Below are 24,116 nucleotides of genomic sequence, written 5' to 3'. Positions count from 1 at the left end.
AGTATATACTTTGAAAAACTGTTTTATGACAAGTTGATTGTACTTCTTTTTATGTTGCAGTGTTTAGAATTGAACTGATGCTCTCAATGTAGCCAAAATCACATGGAATCCTATGAATGATTAGACAGTAGAGGTTGAAAGCCCAGAGTGGGAAACCTGTCAGCCTACGCTTAGAACACTGTGTCAGGGTATATTTGCATCACTAAACTTCAAATGAATGCAACAAATTCTGTAAATCCCTATTAGTAACAATCTTTCAAAATTCCCATTACTATTCATGCCTGTAGTCAAAATCAAATCTTAATTAAAAACCCAAGTCATTTTGTGATAAGAGTCTTGGATTTAAGCAGCATCTCAAGCAGTGTTGTACAGCAGCGTTTTACACTCTCATCTGAAATAATTAATGAGGGAAATTTCCTGGAGAGAGTTCTAGTGAGGTGGATATCTAGTAGACTTCAGAGAGACAGAGACATCATCTGACACATGCAGAGCATGGGTTGTAGAGATCCCAACTGTAAGGGGACCTTGCATCTCTTTCCTGTTAGAAGGGTGGACATGGTAGTTATTGTAGAAGAGAAACAACCCCTGCAAAAAAGTTTGAGGTGTAAGGAAAAGGACATTGGTCTCTCTGAGATTGGTTTTTTTCATATACTGTCCAAAAAAAAAAAAAGACAACTGTCTAAAAATAACTTTAATGGTAGATAGACTGCAATGACTGGCCAAATTCAACTACCTTTTACAGCTGATATAACCTTTATATTTTAATGCCATTCCTCTGCCCTTGTTGCTGTGACTGTGTAGATGAGAGTGTGCTTTGTGTCTTTAGCATTGTCTTTATTTCTATTAAATGCCAATATTAATATCTGATAATATTTAATATTTTTCTTATAGTATTAACGAGTATACTGCTCAGTACTCACAGCCAGTTTTCATAACCATTTAGGTACTGTCGTGGCTTAAATAATAATAATAACAACAACAACAACAATAATAACAATTACAATAATGGTAATGAACAGGAAAATAACAACAACAAACAAACAAAAAAGAACAAAACCCAGGAAAAACAAGTGATGCAACTGCCCACTACCCACCAATGCCCAGCCCATCCCTGAGCAGCGATCGCTGCCCCCTAGCCAACTCCCCCCAGTTTATGTACTTAGCATGGCATTATATGGCACGGAATAGCCCTGTGGCCAGTTGGGGTCAGCTGTCCTGGCTGTGCCCCCTCCCAGCTTCTTGTGCACTGGGCAGAGCAGGGGAAGCTGAAAAGTCCTTGACTGGTGCAAGCACTGCTTGGCAACAACTAAAACATCAGGGTATTATCAACATTCTTCTCATACTAAATCCAAAACACAGCACTCTACCAGCTACTAGGAAGAAAATTAACTCTATCCTAGACAGAACCAGGACAGGTATCCAGGCTTTTGCAAGAGAGAAAGTGTTTTGAAACTCACATCTTATTCACAAAAGTTAATTGCATAGTAAAACCTTGAGCACTTAGGTAAGAAGTGTACTTAACCTTAGCTGTAAATGCCCTTTCTAAGGTTTCTCAACATCACAAAAGTGTTGTTTATTTTTAGAGGTAGTGAAGAAATAGACTTAATAGAGTTTTACATTTCAGGAAGTCTTACGATTTGATGGTAACTTTTGTCAGAGACATAAAGATTTTAAGGTTGGAAGATCTAGACATGTAAGTTACTCTATTTCTGTGTTGTACTTTATATCTAGATGAGCTGTAACAAGGTATATGCTTGAAAGGAAAAACATGTTAGAACACATTTTTACTTGTTCTCCCATGGAAAAAAAATATCTGGGATGATTAATTACCAGTCGGTCTAAAAACATGTGAACTCATGAAAAACAATGTTAGCTGTTACTATCAGCATTTAAAATGGCCATCTCAAAAACTGCATTGTGCATGATAATTGGAAAAGGCAATATATTTTTTTTATGTAATTGCTTACCATTTTATTCACGGAACTTCATGCTTCACTGGACTATGTATTTATTGTGAGTTCTTACGGTCTTTAATACATAGATACAACACTGCATTTATCTGTATTTTAAAGTTATGGCTTTTGTCATATTTACATGTAGCTAATGTTATTGTATAAACCGAATACCATAATGATATTTTTAATAACAATTAAAATAAGAATCAGAGGGAAGTAGCTAGGCAATGAATAGTCGTAACATTTTAAAGTATATAGATTCTGGAATTTTCTTTGGCAGCGTTAGACACGCTTCTGTATTTAACTGATCCTTTAAGCATTTATTGTTGAAGTAGTAAATGCCATGGTGAAGAGCCTTACTTAAATCCTGACTTAGGAGCATCCTTTGCATCCTCCACTGGATATGAGTTTCAATACTGGTTATAATTACTTTCCAACATGTAGTCAGAATAGGGCATCCACTTTCCTAACATACAAACCTGTTCTTGCAAGTACTTCAAAGATTTTTGCTGACAATACCTAACTAAAATCTGATACTGCCGGTATGGAAGCAGAGGCTTCCAGGTGAGGACAGCTGTCAGAGTGATCATCCAGAGCTTGTCCTGTTTGATCCTGAGTCAGCCAGAGATGAATCCAGACCCCTGTGAGGTCCCCCTTGCCAGACACTTCGCATGCTGTGCCTGGTAGCTCAGATAAGTTGGAAACTTGAGCCTCAGATTTGGATCTTCTCCTGCTAGTCTTCTGAGCAGCTGATAAGCTACAGAACACCCACAGATTTTGTATTTAAAAATAATTACTCGTTTTTCTTCATAACAGTTTCCTCTCAGAGTATGATTTTACATGCCTCTATTTTAAATGCACAAACTGTTTACCCTCACTGGGGACTGATGATAAGGAAACTTTGCAAAGTTTATTTTCCATTTCAAGTCAGCAGGGAAGACTCATTGGTTTGCCTGCAGATAAAATTACCAATAGCACTTTACTGTTTACAACTATAAAAATACAATATTTTGCACTAGTTATTACTGCAACTAGTATTTGCATTGGCAATAGTATTTCAAAGTTTATAGCCAAGTTCTCAGATGAGATATTGCATTTTACTCTTTTCAAGTGAATTGCTGGCACCTTTTTTCAAGTTCTTTCTCTTATGATACAAGATACAGGTACAATGAGATACAGATAATTCATCGTGAAAATAGTTTCCCCTCACCATACAATTTAAGTCAGTAGATTTAAATCATATCATCATATTATTTTATTCATGTAATACATATCCAAGCTGATAAATACATAGGGTGTTAAGAGAAAGAATGTTATTCACTAAAAAAAGTCTTTAAACTTTGAATTAAGTAAGGCTAGTGTCACTTTATGCTTTTTCTGTACCCATTATTTCAGGAAATACTCAGTGTTACTCTATAAATCTTATTTTAGACTTGTGAGATGGTATTACATTCAAGCTTTCTCTGTGATTGAACACAGAAGCGAGGTATCCAAATGCAGTGTACTCTGCTGGATGGAGAGGCAGAGTAATGTAGTAAGCAGGGCATTGGACTGGGGTGCAGGAAAAATAGGTTCATTTTCTGCTTTGTCACTCAATTTCTGTGTGGTGTTAAGTAGCTTACAGTGCTTCTTGGGGTCTCTTTCCCCCCCATTCTTTCCTAGTTCAATCGGAAGCATGTTAAAGCAGGAACAGTCTTCCTCTGCATGTTTATAGTAGGGTCCCTAAATAGGAGCTTGCTCTTTTGATTCCTCCAAAGCATGTTACAGGTTAATAATTAGTAATATTGTGGGAAATACTGTACAGTTTGAAATGCTGTTGTGCTTTGGCATACTCAATCGTCAAATAGATCACTGACTTAAAAATGAGAAAATAAAAAACCACATTTAGGGGTCTGTCTGAAGGAGTTCTTTAATCTGCATTCTTACAAAAAAATATTGGAAACAAGGCAAAAAACAACTGCATCTGTTGTGAAAATAATCAGCAGCTGAAATTTCAGCTACTTTTAGAAGACTTAAGGACTCCCAACCTAGTTTTTGGTTCATGCTGAACTTCAGACTCAACCACTTTCCCAGGCTGTTAGGGAGCAGTTGAGCCATTCCACAGATCAGAGCAGCCCTGGGGCTACTAAAACATGTTTTAGCTGATAATGGTTGCTGAAGTGCTGCTATCTCAGGCAAGGATCAACAGAAACTCTTTGGCTGTACCTTCCTCTAAATTATGCTTCTTTTTTTGGTGTAATAATGTGTGGTGTGTGATTTCCACAGATCTGTGCCCTATGGAGGGCAACTGTCTGAATCTTCAGTCTTGTTATTTGGGTTTCTTACGTATCTGCTATTTGCTTTATACAACTGGTGTAATATAGCTGCACTGTGATGGGGAACACCCCAGCTTTTTCCTCATTGCCTCATCCAAAGCTTGCATCACACAAATGCTGATCTTGATGGAGGAACTCTTCTACACTATAACTCCATCTTGATATACCTGCCAGTTCCTCTCAGACAGAAACAAACAAGTCAGTAATAATTGATTTTTCAAGCACTGTATAGATACGAAGCATAAAAAATGTCAAAACCAAAACCATTTATTCATGTTTCCTTCATATTTCATTTATAGGGTCTAGCTTTCTGTCCTGATGTCCTTACTAGGCCTCTGGCACTCCATTATGTCCAGCCATTTTCTGAAAAACTGTAGGTGGATCATTTAACATAGTTACTTGTTAAGCTTAGTCAAAATTCTGGTTTAATTTTTCAGCGGTGAAAGAAAACCAAAAATCGATCTGTTCAGAACATGTGTTGCTGCTATTCCTCGACTGCTTCCTGATGGAATGTCAAAACTTGAGTTGATCGACTTGCTGGCAAGGTAAGCTGTTCAAGTATTAAATGACTGCTCAAAGGGAACAGAGTGAAAACCTGAGCCACAGAATGCATAAGTTTCTAGACAAAACCATGTGCTTATAAAAAGTAATCCAATATTAACGGATAGGACATAGAAGTCCTAGCATCTGTTTACAGGCGTGTTTCTGTTAGACTCCTAATTTTGTAAGAGAGTAGGTAAGTCATCCAGAACTCTTTTCCATCAGTATGTAGATTACATGATATTCACTGTTCTTCATGATATTCACCATTTATTGCCTTTTTTTAACCATCACAGCATTCTAATTAATAGGAGAGAACATCTCTTCTGTGTAGTGGAAAAATGTGGAGATACCTGTTTAGTATTGATTAATGATTCCCACGCGTCTGTGTGATAAAACAGAATATGCTAGGTGTGGTATCTTTCCAAATGCTTTTTAAATTGATAACAATTGTTTTAATTAAAATAATTTTTTTTTGCTCTAAGACAGAAAATAAAGAAAAAGATAAGTTTAAGTTTGTATCCTCCCTGTTTGGGGTCCACTGAATTTATCTAGGTAGATTTCACTGAAGAAGGTAGTCTACAACACAACTGCTAAAACAGTTTAGGTTTCAGGATGTCAAATCAGTGACTTACTACAAATAATTACTATAGCAGGTACTGGTCACTACAGAAAAGTCTGTTACATTTCAGTCTCGTATCCAAGTCAAAGATTCCAGCATGCGTTATTTATGTAAGAGGATTATGATGGTAAATAGAGCCACGAGGCCCTTGCAGCATATTGCTTTCAGGTAACTGTGACAAAGCAATCTTTGCCACTCTGTTCTTCCTTTTGAAATGTCTGTGTGGAATGGCAGGTGTGGGAGTCGGAGGGTTACATACAAAAGCATTTTTTTCTGCTCTATGAACACCCAACATCACAGCAAAACAGTGAAACAATTCTGCTAGCAGTAACGAGCACAGACAGCCAAACAAGGCAAAATTGAAGCCAGGGGTAGGTGTGCTGTGGTGCATGGCCAGCTAGATTTCCTTGTGTTTACGTCCTCTGCCATAAATCAATTGTGGGTTGTTTTAAATCATTACATTATCAAATTATACAGATACCATATTAAAGAGTACCGTCAATTCTGCTTAAGGGAAATGAAAAATGACATGTTTTCCTTTAATCCAATATTTTAACTAGCTTTCTATTATTAGTAATGGCCTTAACTGGGCTGGCTTTCAGAGAAGAAAGCAATAAACTGTTTAAGGAATTAATACCTGGCCTAATCTTAATCTAAGTCTCCAGACTACCCCAGCACCAGAGCTGTTTCTATATTCTCTATACTATGCCATATTTATTTGGGTCCAGACTGACTACTTAGAATCATAGAATTATGGAATCATTTAGGTTGGAAATGACCTTTAAGATCATCAAGTCCAACCATTATCCTAACGCTGCCATTCCCTCACTAAACCATGTCCCTAAGCACCACATCTACGCATCTTTTAAATACCTCCAGGGATGGGGATTTGACGATTTCCCTGGGCAGCCCGTTCCAATGCTTGACAAACATTTCAGTGAAAAAATTTTTCCTAATATCCAGTCTAAACCTGCCCTGGTGCAACTTGAGGCCATTTCCTCTTGTCCTATCGCCCGTTACCTGGAAGAAGAGACCAACACCAACCTCACTACAACCTCCTTTCAGGTATTTGTAGAGGGTGATAAGGTCTCCCCTCAGCCTCCTCTTCTCCAGGCCAAACAACCCCAGTTCCCTCAGTCACTTCTCATCAGACTTGTGCTCCAGACCCCTCACCAGTTTTATTGCCCTTCTCTGGACAAGCTCCAGCACCTCAATGTCCTTCTTGTAGTGAGGGGCCCAAAACTGAACACAGTGTTTGAGGTGTGGCCTCACCAGTGTGGAGTACAGGGGCACAATCACTTCCCTACTCCTGCTGGCCACACTATTCCTGATACAAGTCAGGATGCTGTTGGTCGCCTTGGCCACCTGGGCCCACTGCTGGCTCGTATTCATCTGGCTGTCAGCCAGTACCTGCAGGTCTTTTTCCACCAGGCAGCTTTCCAGCCACTCTTCCCCAGGCCTTTAGAGTTGCATGGGGTTGTTGTGACCCAAGTGCAGGACCCGGCACTTGGCCTTGTTGAACCTCATACAGTTGGCCTCAGCCCATTGATCCAAGTCCCTCTGCAGAGCCCTCCTCCCCTCAACCATATTGATACTTGCACCCAATTTGGTGTCATCTGCAAACTTACTGAGGGTGCACTCAATCCCCTCATCCAGATCATTGATGAATATATTAAACAGAACTGGCCCCAAAACTGAGCCCTGGGGGACTCTGCTTGTGACTGGCCACCAACTGGATTTAACTCTGTTCACCACCACTCTTTGGGCTCAGCCATCCAGCCATGTTTTTTTACCCAGCAAAGAGTATACCTGTCTAAGCCATGAGCTGCCAGTTTATCCAGGATAATGCTGTGGGAGACAGTGTCAAAGGCCTTGCTGAAGTCCAGGTAGACAACATCCACAGCCTTTCCCCCATCTACTGGGTGGGTCACCTGGTCATAGAAGGAGATCAGGTTGGTCAGGCAGGACCTGCCTTTCATGAACCCATGCTGGCTGGGCCTGATCCCCTGATCGTCCTCCCTATGCCCAGTGAGCATACTCCGGATGAACCTCTCCATAACCTCCCCCAGCACCAAGGTCAGACTGGCAGGCCTGTAGTTGCCCAGATCCTCCTTCCGGCCCTTCATGTAGGTGAGTGTCACATTAGCAAGTCTCCAGTTGCCTGGGACCTCCCCTGTTAACCAGAACTCCTGATAAATGATGGAGATTTCACAGTTATGAAAAAGTATTCCCAGGAGTTAAGTCTTCGCTGTTCTAGAGAACACTGCATTACAACATTGTGTCTTTTCTGGGTCAGAGAGTAAAATCAATAAAAGGATAAAAAACTTCAAAGAGGTGAGGTTTCAGCTCCTCTCTGTTTCTGAAAAGAACCTGAGAAGCTGTTCTGCCAGGGATTTGTGTGGGGCCGTGTTGTTGGGATGGAAAGCTGTTAAATATTTTCTTTTCACTAAAGATAAAATAACATCTTTGGGTTAATGGTTTCTTTTATTCACAGTTTGGTTTGAATTTTTTGTCCTCACAACAGATGTGTCTTTTGGCTTTTTCCAGGAGTCTGTAACTCAGCAGCTAGACTTTCTTCCAGGGCAGCTGTATTCAAATTACAAGCCATAAAGCAGATGTCAAGTATATACTGTACCTTTTGCCCTTTCACTGCCCACTGAAACCATTCATTAAAAATTCCCAAGTAGGTCTTAAATTTAACTGACTCAAGTGCAAACAAACAAACTAACACTTACTTGCTTCCTCAAGCTGCCTGTAATATAGTGGTAACACATAGATGCCTCCTTATGCTCAGTTTGAATTTCATCTCATTTGATAATGCCGTTGCATAGTAACTTGGGCTTAGAGACGTATATCTTTTGTATACCCTTTTCCGTTATTACTTTGTGTCGTTGTGGAAGTCGTTTCATAGATGACTTAATCATAGTCTCAGGGGTTTTGCTTGTTTTTCTGGTTTTGGCATTCCAAAGACGAGACAAAAATGGTCCTTTCTTAGCACAACAAAATACTCTGTTTCCAAATTTATATAGAAAGTCACGTGGTTATTAAAGCGTAACAGTTATTTTTGGAGTCATATTCACCAGGGGTGAAGTTTCATGGCAGTTGCTTTCCTTTGACTTAACTGAAATGTCCCCTGCCTCCCAATTAGGCAGCTGTAATGAACCAAATCTGTTATGAGCTGCATCTCATAATACACTTCCAACTGAATGGAATCTGGTTCCACTCCATTTGGCTGTTTTGTGTTTTTTCCCCTAGCTTTCTGTCCATTTCTTTATAATGCATCCTCATTTTCAACTATGTAGATTAAATGTAGATAAAATACTTTGAAAATGAGTTCTAACGCACTACAGAAAATTACAGTCTCATGGGTAATAAAACCAAAATACATCATAAAGGCAATGAACCAAAAATTGCAGAACACACTGATCTGAATTTACTTTATTCTGCCAAGCTACCAACAAAGAAGTGGTTTGATAGTTTTTGTGTCAAAAGAAAGTGTATAGAATTTTTATGTTGAAAAGAACTTCAACACGATGCAGATACAGAAGGAAATAAAATTTGAAAATGGGATCTACAACTGCACCATCCTTCAGAAGGACTTTGGGGGTGTCCGATGTGTTTTAGAAGTGGGTGTCTGATGTGTTTTAAAAGTATGGAAAGTCCTAAGGCTGTTTTTCCCATTTTGCTATCTTAAGTTGTTTAAAACATGAAGCAGGTTTTTTTAATTCAAATGCTTCCTTTGATTTCTTTTGAAGATTTGCTTTCAATAATTGTGATTTGCTTCTTGGCTAAAGAATAATTTTAACTGTTAGGCAGCTAAGGTGTTATTATTTCTTTATTTTTATATTGAAAGTAAACAAATACGTAAAATGTGAAATTATGTATTAACCTGTAAGGTTTTTGTTATCATAACTAAATAAAAGTTATTTTTTAAGTGAGTAATCAAAAGTATACTTGGTTCAGGGAGACAGCAAAGTTGCCAAATTACGTACTTTAAAGATACTATCTTTTAGGAGTGGAACAAAGACTTCTATTGGATCCATGAATACGTTCAGGTGCTGTTGCAGCAAAAATTATGGTATAAAAACAAGTTAAGGATGTTAATTGTGGTCAGTAATAATGAAACCCTGAAGCATCATTGAAATTTACATTGTCATTGGAAATTTTCCATCAGTGTTAAGTTACCGAGAAACATGTGCTCCTTACCACAATAAACACTCCTTAGATTTTTATGACTTGGCGTTTACTTTTACTTACAGGCTGTCTATCCATATGGATGATGAACTTCGACATATTGCACAGAATTCTCTTCAGGGTCTACTTGTTGATTTTGTTGACTGGCGGGAGGATGTACTCTTTGGTTTTACTAATTTTCTGCTACGTGAAGTAAATGATATGCATCATACCCTTCTTGATACTTCACTGAAGCTGCTGCTACAGTTGCTTACACAATGGAAGCTTGTAATACACACTCCAGGAAAAGCTTCTGAACAGGCAAAAACCAGATCTGCAGAGGTATGAAATCAAGAGATCTGTGCCCTAACATTTACACTAATTGAATGCAGAAATTATGTTCCTTGGTATTTCTGTGGTTTATGTACTTTGTATTTACTCACCTGAGAAGAATTCACTATGTAAGATTTTTGAAGGTAATTAGTTCAGCTGTCTTTTGAGGACAGCTATGTCCTTGTGTAACACAGCAGATGTTACTGTTGTTGAGCAACATAAGAGAATGCATGTCAAACTGAAATAAGCTCATCAACAAAAGCACATAAAGTGAAATATGTGTATGTAGATGTGTCAGAAGGACATTTTCCCAGGACTGAAACTGATTGATAATGCTAGTGGGAATGCTGAAAAGAGCAATGTGGATCTTCCCTTCCTGTAGCTATTTCATTTGGTTGATTCAAAAACATCAGAGAACCCAATTGTTTCTACAGCCTGCTGTCTCCATGTGTTACAAACATTCCTGGGAACTGAACAGCTTTGCTCGTGCTCCTCCCATCTGCACTGTCCCACAGATAATTTCACTTTGAGAGATGATTTTCAGGCTTCTTATCTCCTAACCCAATCACACTGGAAATTTTTTCCTTTGGACAAGCATGATGTCTGCTTCATATCACAGAAGACCATTAATTAATAGGTAGTAATAGTATTACAAAAATGTAGAAAAGGGAAAGCCTCACATATTTTTCGGTAAATATTGTTACACTTTACTGGTGAGCTGAGGTTCTAGAGGCCACCTACCAGGATAAGGTGTTGCCTGCTACAGGATCAAAGGACCTGAGAACCTGCTCTCTGGAGCAGAAAAAGTGTGAAGTCTTCACTGTCTGACTTACCCGTTCATTTTTTTAGTGGAGGATGGAACAAAGCAGGTAGTTGAATTGCAAACCAGAGGGAGGGGTTTGGCCAAAGGACTCCGCTCATATCTTGGTTTTGTGGAACAAGGTAACTTAAACCAACAAAACCTGGTTGTTTGAGGGAATGCTGTCAGTCTCCTACTTCAGCATTTACATGGCCTCTGCATTTTGTTTCTTTATATGTCCTTGTTAAATGTAATATTTCTTGGAGACCTGTTTTTCAAACACCATAACTCCATTTTCCCCCCTTGCACTGTTTGTTCTACAGTTGATACCAAATGGATCCAGCCACAGGATACAGTCTGAAAGAAGCCCCTATTCTAATGTACTGCATGCAGTCGAAGGATTTGCACTGGTTCTGCTGTGTAGTTTCCAGGTTGCTACACGTAAACTAGCTGTTTTAATCCTCAGAGAGATACGTGCTTTATTCCTGGCCCTTGGCCAAGCAGAGGTATGATTTTTCCTTCTGGAAATTTGAATTAAAATTTTCCAAAGATAAAGATCAAAACTGCTGTTACAGTTGCTTTTAATATAATTGCTGAAGTGTAGCACATAGGCCCTTAGTTTATAAAAAAGCACTTGGGTTGAGCTTACCATTTCTGTTTGCCTTAATACTGCAAACCTCTCTGTGTACTCAGCAATGTAACATATATAACATGTGCCCTGTACAAGAATTTGAAGGGAAACATGTACAGCAACTTAATATTTTCTCCTGGCATGATGTGAATGTGAAAGACACAGCAAAACATTTTTTTTTACTGCTGGGGTCATTTTTGTATTGTCAGGATTATAAATTTGTATTGGAAATGAAACGTACTCTTCTGGCATACCATTTTGTAAAAAAACACAGTAAAAGGCACATTTAAGATTATTCACATACATTTTCCTTGTATAGTAAAGACCTCTAAGTCTTTTTTTATGGATGTAGAAATATGGAGAGTCGTGTTGTGTGTTGGCGGTCACAGCTCAGTGAGCCATCTAAATGCCTAAGAACACAAGTATGTGTGTTCATGGCAAAGGAATGCTTTAATAAACAGTAAGCTAATTTTTCAGTCTTTTGATACCAGCTATCCAAAGTCATTTGGGATTTTCTGATACGTGCTTTTGTTCAGTAAGCAGTGAGCTATCGCCACAAATTAACTTCATTTCAAACCACAGCCTGGACTTGGTTCTGAGATTAACATGAAAAAGACAGACTGCACCCATTGTTACCAAAGAATTTTTTTTAGCCATTTTAGATTCATGTCATAATTTTTAGGTGGTTCTATTTCATGTACCAGAAGAATAAGAAGGGAAATAATTTGGTCAGGAGAGCAGTTAACTTGTGTTCTCTGTGTTATGCAGGATGATGACAGGCCTATGATTGATGTCATGGATCAATTGAGTTCTTCTATTCTTGAAAGTTTTATTCATGTGGCTGTTTCAGATTCAGTAAGTAGTACTTTGCTGTTATTGGTAGTGGTTACGTAGTGCATGGACATAACAAATATCAGACATAAAATACTAAAAATAAAGCTGCTAGAAATCAAAGAAATCATACAGCTTTAAGGCTCCAGCCATCTATCCAAGTGCTCCAAGGCTTCATAGTGTCCCAGATAATCTGTTCCATGAAAATAATCGTATATGGATATAGAAGATGCCACATATAGAAAAAAATATGACAAAATTTATACAAAACTACGTGGATTCTGGACCTGTGACTTGGTATCCAAAAGAACTGTTGAGAAAGTCTTACTGCCAGCACCACCTAATGCTTGGGGTGCTTGGAAGTCACTCACTGCTATCATCTGTTCCAGAAGGAAACGAGCCTTAGCTCCCTTGCATGCTCAGAAGCAGCCCTGCCTGTAAACCTAAGCCTAAGCTCTAGGGTAATTCACAGCAGGGGTGAATCTCCGCTTTCACTCTCTCATGGGCCTGATGTGTCTAACATGCCACCAGAGGAAGCAGAGATGCAGTAAGCATTTTGAATGAAAAGGTATCAGCAGAACTGATACGTAGGACAACTTGTTTGCATACTATCTTAGAGATGAGTGACGTTGGCCAGAGAGCAGAAACTGTCAGTTTTGGGCACTTTTCATCCTGGTTAAGTTTAAAGCAACAATCAGTCCTGGCCACATAAGTGCCTTTTCCTGGGGTAGGAAGGGGACATCGCACTGGTGGTGAAGTCAGGCCACTGTGCAGCGAAAAACCGGAAAGCTGAGGGATCAGAAACTGAGCAACCAAGAGAAATTCTGACCCTGTCACCCAGGAATTAGGAATTCAACTGAAATAACAGCACCTGGGTTTGGGTGTGGCAGTTTCTATAGGCGAAGGTTTGGATTTTGTGCTTGAATTCTATTATTAATAATACAGCAAAGCAACTGTGTTGCCTGCGTACCTGGTTTCTGACAAGTACAGCAGGGAGTGGTAATTTAGTGATTACTTTTGTAACAGTGCGTGCAGGGTGTGGGAAACTGTTACGTCCTATTTGAGGTCTGGTAAGGGAATAACAAGGATGCCAAAATGCATGTGTTTTAAGTTTTCATTCCGCAAAGTTGTTTTTTTAAGACAAAATTTAAATTATAGTAGTCAAATGGTTTGTTGTTAAGAGAACCCTACTTGCCACTGAAGGCAACAGGATTTAAAATGGATTAAAACTGCTTAAGCACCTGCTTCAGCCTCTTAATTCCCTACAAACATATTCAAATGCCCTGATGAATTATGAAGAATATTTATTAATAGCATTGGTATTTATCATATTGTCATAGCATGTAGGAGTCTTAATCTTGGGCTAAGGCTGTGTCTGGCTGTTCAGACAATGAGCATAGGCACAGTCTATACCTACTACAGACTGCAGCACCATACAAGAGACAGTGGATGAGTGCAGGCAGCAAGGAGAGTAGAAAGTAACAATAAGATTATATTGGTCAGCATAATCATTAATTATCATAGAATTTAAGGGCAAGTTATTGTGCCTGTCACATCAAACAGGAGCTTTAAGGAAGAACCAGAAGGGAAATAGTGAGGTAGCTCTTAACAGCATTTGTAAAAAGCTCCTCCTGAGTGAAGAGGCAATGTGATGGAAAGCATAAAAGTGTTGGTCTAACAAATCCAACAGAAGCTGGCCATAGAGCTTGAAAATAAAAACAAGTGCTGAGGGGGAACATGGCAGGGTATAAATGACTGTCACTGATTTTTTATCTTTTCTCCCCATAGACAACAATCCCACTAACACACAGCGTGGATTTGCAGTGGCTGGTGGAGTGGAATGCTGTCCTTGTAAATAGCCACTATGATGTTAAAAGTCCTTCTCATGTCTGGATATTTGCACAGTCTGTTAAAGACCCATGGGTTCTCTGCCTCTTCAGTTTTCTTAGGCAGGAGAATTTACCAAAACATTGTCCTACAGCTCTCAGCTATGCTTGGCCATACGCTTTCACGAGGCTACAGCTGATAATGCCTCTTGTGGATCCAAAGTAAGTGGCAATCTGCATTTAACTTTCATTTTTATGGGTTTTGTGATTTTAATACAAGCTATTTTTAGTCTCATGTTCCAATATCAGTCTGTAAGTCCTGCAAGGCGCTACTCAGACATTCAGTTTTGAGTTTCATAATTGCAACTTTTAAGGTGGAAAACTCTAGTTTTCTACCCTCATTGATTTTTCCCATGTATCAAGTCATGTTGAATTGAGGCTGGTGGATATGTAGCATGTTTTATTCCCTTTTAAAATATTTTAAAATACTGTGTAATTAAGACTGGGAAATTATTTTAATAATTTTAATTTATTTTTAAATTCTAGTATTCCTGTTAATGCAAAGAAAACAAGTACAGCAAGCAGTGGGGACAACTATGTTACTCTGTGGAGAAACTATCTTATTCTCTGTTTTGGAGTAGCAAAGCCCAGTATTATGAGCCCAGGACACTTGCGTGCTTCAACACCAGAGATCATGGCTACCACTCCTGATGGAACAGTGAACTATGATAATAAGGTAATGCATCCTGTTTCAAACAAACTATTCATTTAGGAGAGTTTTAAACTGCATCTGCATGCAAAAACATATCCTGATGAAACTATTTCAGTTAGGGGAATATTTTGATATATGCAGACTGCTTAAGGCACATTATTAACATCTGTATAATCCGTATCGAGATGATGTGTCAATAAATATTTGGCAAAAGCCATGGCATTTTCAAAATACTACTTTTTTTTCACATTCTGGGTGATGTATATTCAAAATATAGAGGTTCTGGACATATGTGTTTAAGTCAACTTTAGTTTGTCATCCCTTTTCTGTCCTTGTAGAGCACTCCAATTTATAAATTTGTAACATTATTAAGCAATAAGTCAGACTTCTGAATAAACATTTTATGCTTGTTGGATGTGAAAGAATATTATAGGAAATACAGTTTCAGGTAGTAGCAACCTGAGAGGAGCAGTAGCTCCGAAAATGCAATTATTGTAATATTTAAAATAAATTACAATAATCTCAATTAAAACAAGGAGTTCTCCCAGATGTATTTATTTGTTGGGCCTTATTGTGATGATTGTGATGTAGTAGACATCCAGTTAGACTGGTGTATCCATAATAGTAAAATCATTTCAGCACATTTTTAAAATACATATTGATTCTTGGACAATGTTTTTTGTAAAAAAAAATGTATTTAATCAATATTGATAATCCTGACAATTAAATGTCAATAATTTCTTAATATATTTTAGGCTATTGGAACTCCATCTGTTGGAGTCTTACTAAAGCAGCTAGTGCCTTTGATGAGACTTGAAAGCATAGAAATAACAGAATCACTTGTATTAGGATTTGGAAGAACAAATTCCCTTGTTTTCAGGTACTTCCCCACTTATCACATACTCAATTATTTGTGTCTAATCCAAATGCATAATTTTTATTGTAATTTAAATATATCAAATTTTTGTTTGCACTTTAGACCTTTTTTTTTTATGTATTGAATAAAATACTGATTCTTTTCAGAGGAGACTAGATTTTGTTTACAAAGATTTTTTTTTTTATTTAGGGAATTAGTAGAAGAACTTCACCCACTAATGAAAGAAGCCCTAGAAAGAAGACCAGAGGTTAGTTGCAGAAATTAAATGTACTAGTTTGTTTAAACTGCAAAATTAATTAAAAAGTAGTAATTCTTTATCTTTGAAACTGTTTTGTACTAAGTAACAAGTTAAGCTCTGTGTGCAACAAGAATTTTAACAATTGTATATAAGAACATAAAATAATTCCATTAAAACCTAGTTTAATTTAAATTCTATCAGTGATACAAAATGTGCAATATAGAAGTCCATTCTGAGGAAGAATTTCCAGTTAAATATGGAACCTCCTCCTGTGGAACTCAGATATATTGGAAATCCATTTTCATTATCTGGAAACCATACATTGTAACACAGCTGGGCTATGAGCACATTTCGCAGCAATGTTCAGATGTGCTTTTTATTTGCAGGATAGGCAGGGTCATCTATTTCAACTTCATTTGGCTACATTTTTTCATTCTAAATACAACAGATTAACTGACAAATTCATCAGTGTTTTCACCTTCATTATAGTACTCTCTTTTGTTATAATAGAAAGAAGCGCTAGAAGGGATCCCAACAGGTCATCCAATCTGTCCAAGGGAGTATCAACTAGTCTTGTGTCATTCCTGACAGATGTTGTATAAACTGTTCATAAAAACCTCTGCTGATAGACTCTGCAGCCTCAGTAAGCAGTTTCATCATAGGATGTGTCCATGCAGCTAAAAGGCAAAGCCATGGGGAGAGCTTCAGTACTGGACCTGAGCTGCCGTTCTGCTCAGCTTTCCCTCCCTGGCTCAGTTTTGACCATTCCAGCTTGCTCCAAGACAGAACTCTGAGATGGCTCTGGAGGTAGCTCACTCCCAGGAGCAAGCCCCAGAAGGCATCAAGCCACCAGGCACAGTCCTCCAAATTACCCCAGCTGCTTTTGCTCTGATACGCTTCCCCTCATCCCCTCCCTGTGTGCAGCAGTCTATGGGCCAAATTGCAAAACCCCTGCTGTGGCTGCAGCACAGCTCTCAGGTTAGAGCAGGCAGTTTGCGATAAGAAAACACTCAGTGATAATGCCTTGGGCCAGAGAAGCATTGCATGAGTCCTGCTAGGCAACATGGACATAGCCAGCCTTCTCAAAGTCTTCTGGAGCAGTGTGAATATGAGGCAGCCTGTGCTACTTGACTTCAGGGCCACAGACAGTCCCTGTGTCTGTTTACCAGTGCAGACATAGCCATTGTGTCCATGCAGCTCTGCTGAGAAGTCTGCATGGCTGCATACAGAAAGCGATGTTATTTCATTAGTACTGTCCTCTACCCAGACTTGTTTTCCTGGTTCTCAGGCAATTTCAAACTGTGCGTTCACTACTCTGTCCTCCACAACAGTTTCAATAAGGTACCATCGTGGTGACCTGGTGGTGCTGTCCCCGTCTGCCCAGTTGGAATCTTTGGTGCAGAAGCCATGCAGGGAATGATGGTCAGGGAGACGTTAAATCATTAATAGGTGGATAGAGGCTCTCAGCTATGCCCAACATGGAAACAAACAAAAATTAATTCACTTGGTGGGCGCTTCACTCGTGTTAAGTTTTATGTAGACAATTCTTAATAATTCTGTGTCTGGCAAATGTCCACTACCATTTCCACTCCACACCTCAATTCACTCGTGTGCCTTCTATCCCTATGAAGTCGCTGATCTGAAGGTCACTTGTTTTGATACTGGCCAGAAGTGGATTAATACACATTAGTGCAGCCACTTGCCTCTGCATTTCTGCCTGTGCACCACTGAAACAACTTAGACTTGAAAGGCCTTTTCTGGAGACATACATATCCAGTCTACCCTCAGAAAAGGAACCATAAGAATGCAGGGATTTACAGTATGCTGTAAGAGCAAATTTAGCACATGGAAATGTGACTAGAGGAATACAAGACCAAGAGACTGCAATGCTAATTCCTGCTCCTGATTACGATGACTGGGCCACCTTCCTGCAAGCAGCGCCACCAGTAAACCCAGGAGGTGTGTAGCTGTAGAGAACATGGCAAGAATCCATGTCAGCAGGCAGGTATCCAACACATCAGAAATAATGTCCTTGAACTGACATATGCTATGACTAGAAAGAGAATTACCAGCACAGCCAAGAACAGCAGGGGTAAACCAAAATGGACATTACGCAAAATCCACCATGCAGGCACTGGCACAGAGCTTGCCAGATCGCCTCTGGCACTGTTGCAGGAGGCAGCTGTGCCTGTTAAATACTGTGTTACAGTAAAACTGGTTTTTTCTCTACCTGTGCTTCCTGGAACCGTTAAGGTGTAAAAGGAGAAAAACAGGGCTCTGAATAGGACAAATCAAGTGGCATAATGATTTGAAGAAAACCTTTGGCTAGGGTGCGGCAGGCTGCCAGTTCTCGGTCAGAATACCAGGGAAAGTATAATTTTCTTCTCCCACACACCTGCTACTGGCCATCAGTAGACCCAGAGTACTAGATGAGATAAGCCTTTGATCTGACTCAGGATTGCCATCCTTACGTTCTGAAGAGGAAAATCTGAGCTTTCTCTGAGCTTTTCTTGTTCTGGCAGCGAATTTCTTTGAGTGCAACAGCAGCTTTTTGACCCTTGAACTTTTTTTTTGCTTAGTGGAGATGCAGGATACAAAGAAACAAGTCAATTTATCCCTTCAGCAAAGAACAGGCCTTGTTGCATTCACATCTTTCAAGGCAAGATAGAAGACAGACAGGACGGCTTTCTAGAAGACAATGAGATACAATGAACCAGTTAACAGCAGTGCAGTCCTACTGTATGGGAGGAGTACGTTGACTGTGTGTACAACCACTGCAGTTAACACATCCAAGAGTAGCGTACTAGAGTGGTGTCTGCTAGGAGCTAACTTGAATGTGGGTGGTCATGTAGCTGCAGCATTACCAAGCTCAGGACTGGCTAATCACGATAATATTTTCCTGGGGTCTGGATATCTGTTCTGCACTGTACAATGCTTCCAGCACCCAAACTAGATGGTGTTAAGCTAACATGAATATGCCTGCTACCTGAAGCTGGCATGGTTTTTGGCACTGGAACCTTGAATATTAATTCATTTTTATCCAGTATTTCATTATCATTTCCACATTTTCAATGAGGACTAAGGTAACTGTTAACAGTTCATTCAAGAACAGTTACAAAGACAAAAATTTGATCATATTTAGTTCTGTGTTGATGTATAAGCACAGCATTATGATGAAAAATCCAAAAGCAGCCAAGTTCCTTCACAAAGAAAATGCTTGAACTGGAATTCTTAAATCTCACTACTCTGCTGACATTTCTGAAGTTACTAGTTTTTAGCATATACACCTATGCATATAAAAAATGGTTATTTTTTTTAAATTACAAGAACAAGAAACGTCGAGAACGCCGAGACCTACTAAGACTACAGTTACTGCGAATTTTTGAACTACTTGCTGATGCTGGTGTTATAAGTGACAGGTAGGACTATCAGTCATCATAAATACTGATCTTTAAGTGAAATAATTTTCAGTGTTTGCAATACTGAGTTTATGTTGGTATGTTCTTTGAAGAATTGTGTAATCTATTAGTTATGGAGAGATATGCATTTTGTCAGAAAGCTGTAGTATAACTACACTTTTATTCTATATTAATGTACAACTTTCCTTTATGCTAGTACAAATGGAGCCTTAGAAAGAGATACGTTAGCCCTTGGAGCCTTGTTCTTAGAGTATGTTGATCTGACTCGCATGCTTCTGGAGGCAGAAAATGATAAAGAAGTTGAAATCCTTAAGGATATGAGAGCACATTTCAGTGCAATGATTGCCAACTTGATTCAGTGTGTCCCAGGTACGGTGCTAATTTATCTCAATATACTATGAAATAGCATTTAATATATGTATTGGAAAAGTAATTTTTAATTTCTTTTTTCTGTGCTTTTACCACTGCTTGTGAATTGTCATATAATGAATGTAAAGGAGAATGTGGAAAAAACATGTTCAGAAGTCTATTAAGAGTCAAATAAAAAAAACTGTAAAGCTTGTTGAAGCTTGTAGTATTCATATATGAGAATCATCTGTTCAAAAGCCCAGCAGAGAAATTGTCTGTGACCTCTATGGGCTCCAGATTTCTTTGACATAAGGCCTTATTTGCTTCCCTTTGACTTTATTGCCAGACTCTTCATAAACTCAGGCCTTGAAAAATATAGGTAGGTGCAGAAAATGTACCATGTTAAATGTAGTGAAAAGCTTGCCTGAGGTGTTGATACTGTATCCCATATTACCTGATTCCCGTTGTACAGCAAAGATGTCTCCATTTGATTTCATGCTTTTTGTATGTTGCAAGATCATTTCAGAAATGTAATGTAATTCCATCAACAAAAAAAAAAAAAGGAAAAAAAAAAAAAAGCCTGCTTTAAAGTCTGTGTAATTACTGAAAGATAAAGTCTGGACATTACTCAGTCTATGTATATCTGCTGTCTCCAGATCATTTATGACAGGACATAAGAGCGTTGGTAGCAACAGATAAGAAGGAATTCAAAAGAGTACAGTAAGGGAATAAATAATGAACAAATGTTTTCATCTAAGTTGCCAGTGTGCAAATTTTGTCAAAGTCATATAGTTTCTTTCAGCTGTAAGATACATAAGAAGTATAGAATAGTTGAACAAGTTAAGGAAAAAGTGGCATCCCTGCTATTCTCATTTAAGACAGTAAAAAAGTTCCCTTTGAACTGAGTGATGTCAAGTTCTTAGGTACTGCTAACAAAGAAAATACTGTATTTCTTTCCTTTATTCCTTTTCTGAATGATGGTCATTAACAATACGGAATTTCTTTAGTGGTTGCTTTGCCAGGAGTATTTGCAAAGGCCTTCCTCTTTGCATTTATTCTCACATTCTACAAGGCACATGACAAGGGACTACGTGTTATATGAATTTTCCACAATCAAACAGCCATGTTGTATGTTTTGAGAGAATGCAAGAATAACTGCTGCATTTCAATAATTCAGTATGTATAGAGAAATTCAGTATGTATAGACATCTCTATAGAGGTGTATTTTCTGCTAACAAAACAGCTTTAAAATATATCAATAACTAACAAAGCTATAACATTTAACTCCTAGCAAACAAATGTTTGTTGTGTCAACACCTATCATCTTTACCCACTGTTCTTATTGATTTGCATTAGTATTGTCTAGTTAGACTTTGTTGGCTTCCAGCACAGTTTATAGATGAAAAATAAGTGGGCAGTAGCAGTTTGCCAGTCTCTTTCATGAACGTAGTACTGCCTCTGCCATCATGTTTTACTTTGGGGAATTAAAAATACTGTTTAAAAGATTTCTCTTTTTTTCTCCACATGGTTAAGAATTCATAGATACTTTTCATTTGCTCAGGTAATTTAGCTGTTCAGAAAATATACCAGATCTTTGTCATAAACAAGCAGGCACCGAGTTTCTTTCAGTTCTTGTCCCCCTACCTATTACTCTGTTAGAATAAGATATATGTATGGTTGGGCTTGCATTTAAAGTCTTGGAAAAAACAAGTAAATATTTATCATTAAAGGAATGCAAGAGGCAGCGAAAAGCCTGATTCTATAACTAGTTTCTTGCATGCTGTTTCTAAAGTCAGTACATGTACATGTTGTATAAATGTATACAAACATGTACGTATTTGTATAAATACACATTAATTCAGAACTGAAGGCTCTTAGAAATAAGATGCATCTTACTCACTACATTAGATTTTTAAAAGGAGCTTAGATACTTTAGAGTAAGTGTATACTGGACATTTAAGAAAAACTCCTGTTATTAGAAATTTGAAATTCATGTTATCATCTCCGCCACATGAACATGTAGTTAACATTAACAAATCACAACTATTTCTATTTCTGTTCACTTAGTTCACCACAGGAGATTTCTCTTCCCTCAGCAGAGCTTGAGGCATCACCTGTTCATCTTATTCAGCCAGTGGGCAGGTCCTTTCAGTATTATGTTCACACCGCTGGACCGTTACAGTGATAGAAATCATCAGATCACAAGATACCAGTATTGTGCGTTAAAGGTATTAAAGTTTTACCGCCAAAATCAGTAATAGCAATTTTCCAGTCAAAATACAAGTAATTGTGGGGTTTATTTCCCTTTATTTCACAGAAATTTGCATTGGCATACTTGATGCAAACTTGTATACTCATATGTGTATGTACAGTGATATCATAGAATATAGCAGTATGAGCCACTGAAATTACACATTTTTTTCTTTCTAGACACTTTTCAACGCTAATTATTTTCAAAACCAGAATGCATTTTAAAATTTTATGTAGCTGTTCATTATCAGGTTATCCGATTCAGTGATAGGCTATTAGGCTCTAAAATTAAATGTAGTACCAATTCAGTATCAGATGCACATCTCAGGACTCTCTCCCACACTTGCCTGGACACATGCTCAATAATAATAAAATACTTTTGCGGCAAAATAAGTCGCAACTCACCCACATAAGTAAGCTGGGAAAATAAAAGCTTATATACTTACATAATCTGAATCACTTGGTATACAACAATTTTAATTTTTGCAGAAAGAAACTTGTAAAAAACCTGTGTATTTTAATTGGTTTTGTAGCTTCATTGTAAAGATTGGGTAAAATGACAAAATGTATTTTGAAGAATGAGGAAATTGGACTGTAATATTCCTGCCACAATGCATAAACTCTGCATTATCTTAAAATCCAGTAACATCTATAGAAACCTAATTATTGAATTCTAGCAAAATCAGCTGCTAGCATTTTCACCATAGTTGCCTCAAAAATAAAAACAAGTGGCAGTCCTGTTAACCTGGAATTTGGCTCAAATAATTCTGAAAGCTTCATTCATGTTACTTCTTTGTGTAACTAAAGTTCCTTGTCTTTTTAGGCCATGTCAGCAGTGCTCTGCTGTGGACCTGTATTTGATAATGTTGGTCTTTCCCCTGACGGGTATCTTTACAAATGGCTTGATAACATTCTGGCTTGTCAAGATTTACGTGTAAGTACTCACCAAAATGCATCACTGATTAATAATTTTAATCTCTGTACTGGGTGAGTAGAGTTTGTGACTGTAAGAACTGACTGTATACATTCTATTTTGAGCAGGAAACAACAGCTTTATGCAAGGCTCTAATACAGAAGTGCAATTAATTTAAAAGCATTTAAGCAGTAAAAAAATTATTTCTGAAAATATAATGTAGGTAAATAAGCTAAAATAATTGCCTTATGGTTCAGTGTTGCTTGCAACAGAAATTTAGGCGTCTGCTCATAAAGAAAGGTTAAAAATGGCACAAGCTCAAAAATATTTGTATTTCTATTTGGAGTACTTCCACCCACCTGCTTCAAGTTTCTGTGGAATAGGAATGCAAAATCCCTTCCTGCTTGGTAACATAGATGCTGGTGAAACAAATCTCAGTGAAAGTGAGTGGGTAGGTCTTCCAAAGAAGTCAAAAGGATAAATGATTCAGGAGAGGAAAGATTTTTTTATTTTTTTTTTTAAAGAACATGTAATAGATTGTTCTTGCAATTTTCTCTTCCATTTCTGTTTAGATGGGTTTCCCTGTTGACTTTGTAATTAGCCAGTCATATTTCTATATTTATAGCTGATGGGACTATCTCTTTGATTAAGAAGGAGCAGATTGGTGATTTACATTAAGTGGAGAGGGAGAACAATGATCTTTCGCTTTGTGGTATCTTACACTTTGACTCGTTCTCCCTAAAAGTCTCATACCAGCACAGGTGACTGTGATTGCTAAAAAAATGCAGATGGCAAAGCCTAGAGGCTTGTGGAGCAGCTAGAGGATACATGCTGTAGAAATGTTAATTGATTAGGAAAAAAAGGTTGGACAAATTAGAAGAAAAAAGGGATAGCTATAGAGAAAATCTATCGGAAATTAGATAGGATTTTTGAATGTTGGTAGGGCTGAAGCTATAAAGATAAGTGTAAGTGATATGTATAATTGAAATTCTTATGGATGTGGGTAGGAAACACAAGATAGAAGGAAAGATACACTTTTCCTCTTGACATGTTTTCATTATCATCAACAAATATTTTATCACCATGTCTAATTGATCATTAGTATATACCACTCATAAAATAACTGGGGACAAAAATTACCTTTTTTAAACTTTTCCCCTCAAATGCAAGATTTGGATATGATAGGTGAAATTTTTTCCCCTAAGCTAATCACTATAATTCATGAATAATCATTGTAAGGAAAGACTGTAACTAAACTGCATTGTCTATACGACTTGTTCAGATTTAGATGAGAAGGATCCTACCCAGTCCATTAACATCAAATATCATTTGCA

The 24,116-nt window shown here is 38.0% G+C and overlaps 1 protein-coding gene across 1 annotated transcript in view; it reads left to right on the top strand.

Annotated features, from left to right (window-relative positions):
- The window catches only part of FRY (FRY microtubule binding protein), a 178,946-nt gene that overhangs the window by 79,737 nt on the left and 75,093 nt on the right, over positions 1 to 24,116 (top strand). Inside the window, exons 17-28 of the mRNA XM_009644896.2 lie at positions 4,708 to 4,815; positions 9,692 to 9,947; positions 11,061 to 11,243; positions 12,137 to 12,223; positions 13,988 to 14,247; positions 14,572 to 14,761; positions 15,493 to 15,617; positions 15,804 to 15,861; positions 19,180 to 19,271; positions 19,468 to 19,640; positions 21,687 to 21,847; positions 22,693 to 22,803. Coding sequence (XP_009643191.1) covers positions 4,708 to 4,815; positions 9,692 to 9,947; positions 11,061 to 11,243; positions 12,137 to 12,223; positions 13,988 to 14,247; positions 14,572 to 14,761; positions 15,493 to 15,617; positions 15,804 to 15,861; positions 19,180 to 19,271; positions 19,468 to 19,640; positions 21,687 to 21,847; positions 22,693 to 22,803 — 1,804 coding nt within the window. The remainder of the gene's footprint in view (positions 1 to 4,707; positions 4,816 to 9,691; positions 9,948 to 11,060; positions 11,244 to 12,136; positions 12,224 to 13,987; positions 14,248 to 14,571; positions 14,762 to 15,492; positions 15,618 to 15,803; positions 15,862 to 19,179; positions 19,272 to 19,467; positions 19,641 to 21,686; positions 21,848 to 22,692; positions 22,804 to 24,116) is intronic.

This window comes from Egretta garzetta, unplaced genomic scaffold (genome assembly GCF_000687185.1).
Source record: "Egretta garzetta isolate BGI_Z169 unplaced genomic scaffold, ASM68718v1 scaffold40, whole genome shotgun sequence".
NCBI lineage: Eukaryota > Metazoa > Chordata > Aves > Pelecaniformes > Ardeidae > Egretta > Egretta garzetta.
The sequence above is the reverse complement of the archived record's forward strand: the minus strand, read 5'-3'. Positions and strand labels throughout refer to the sequence as shown.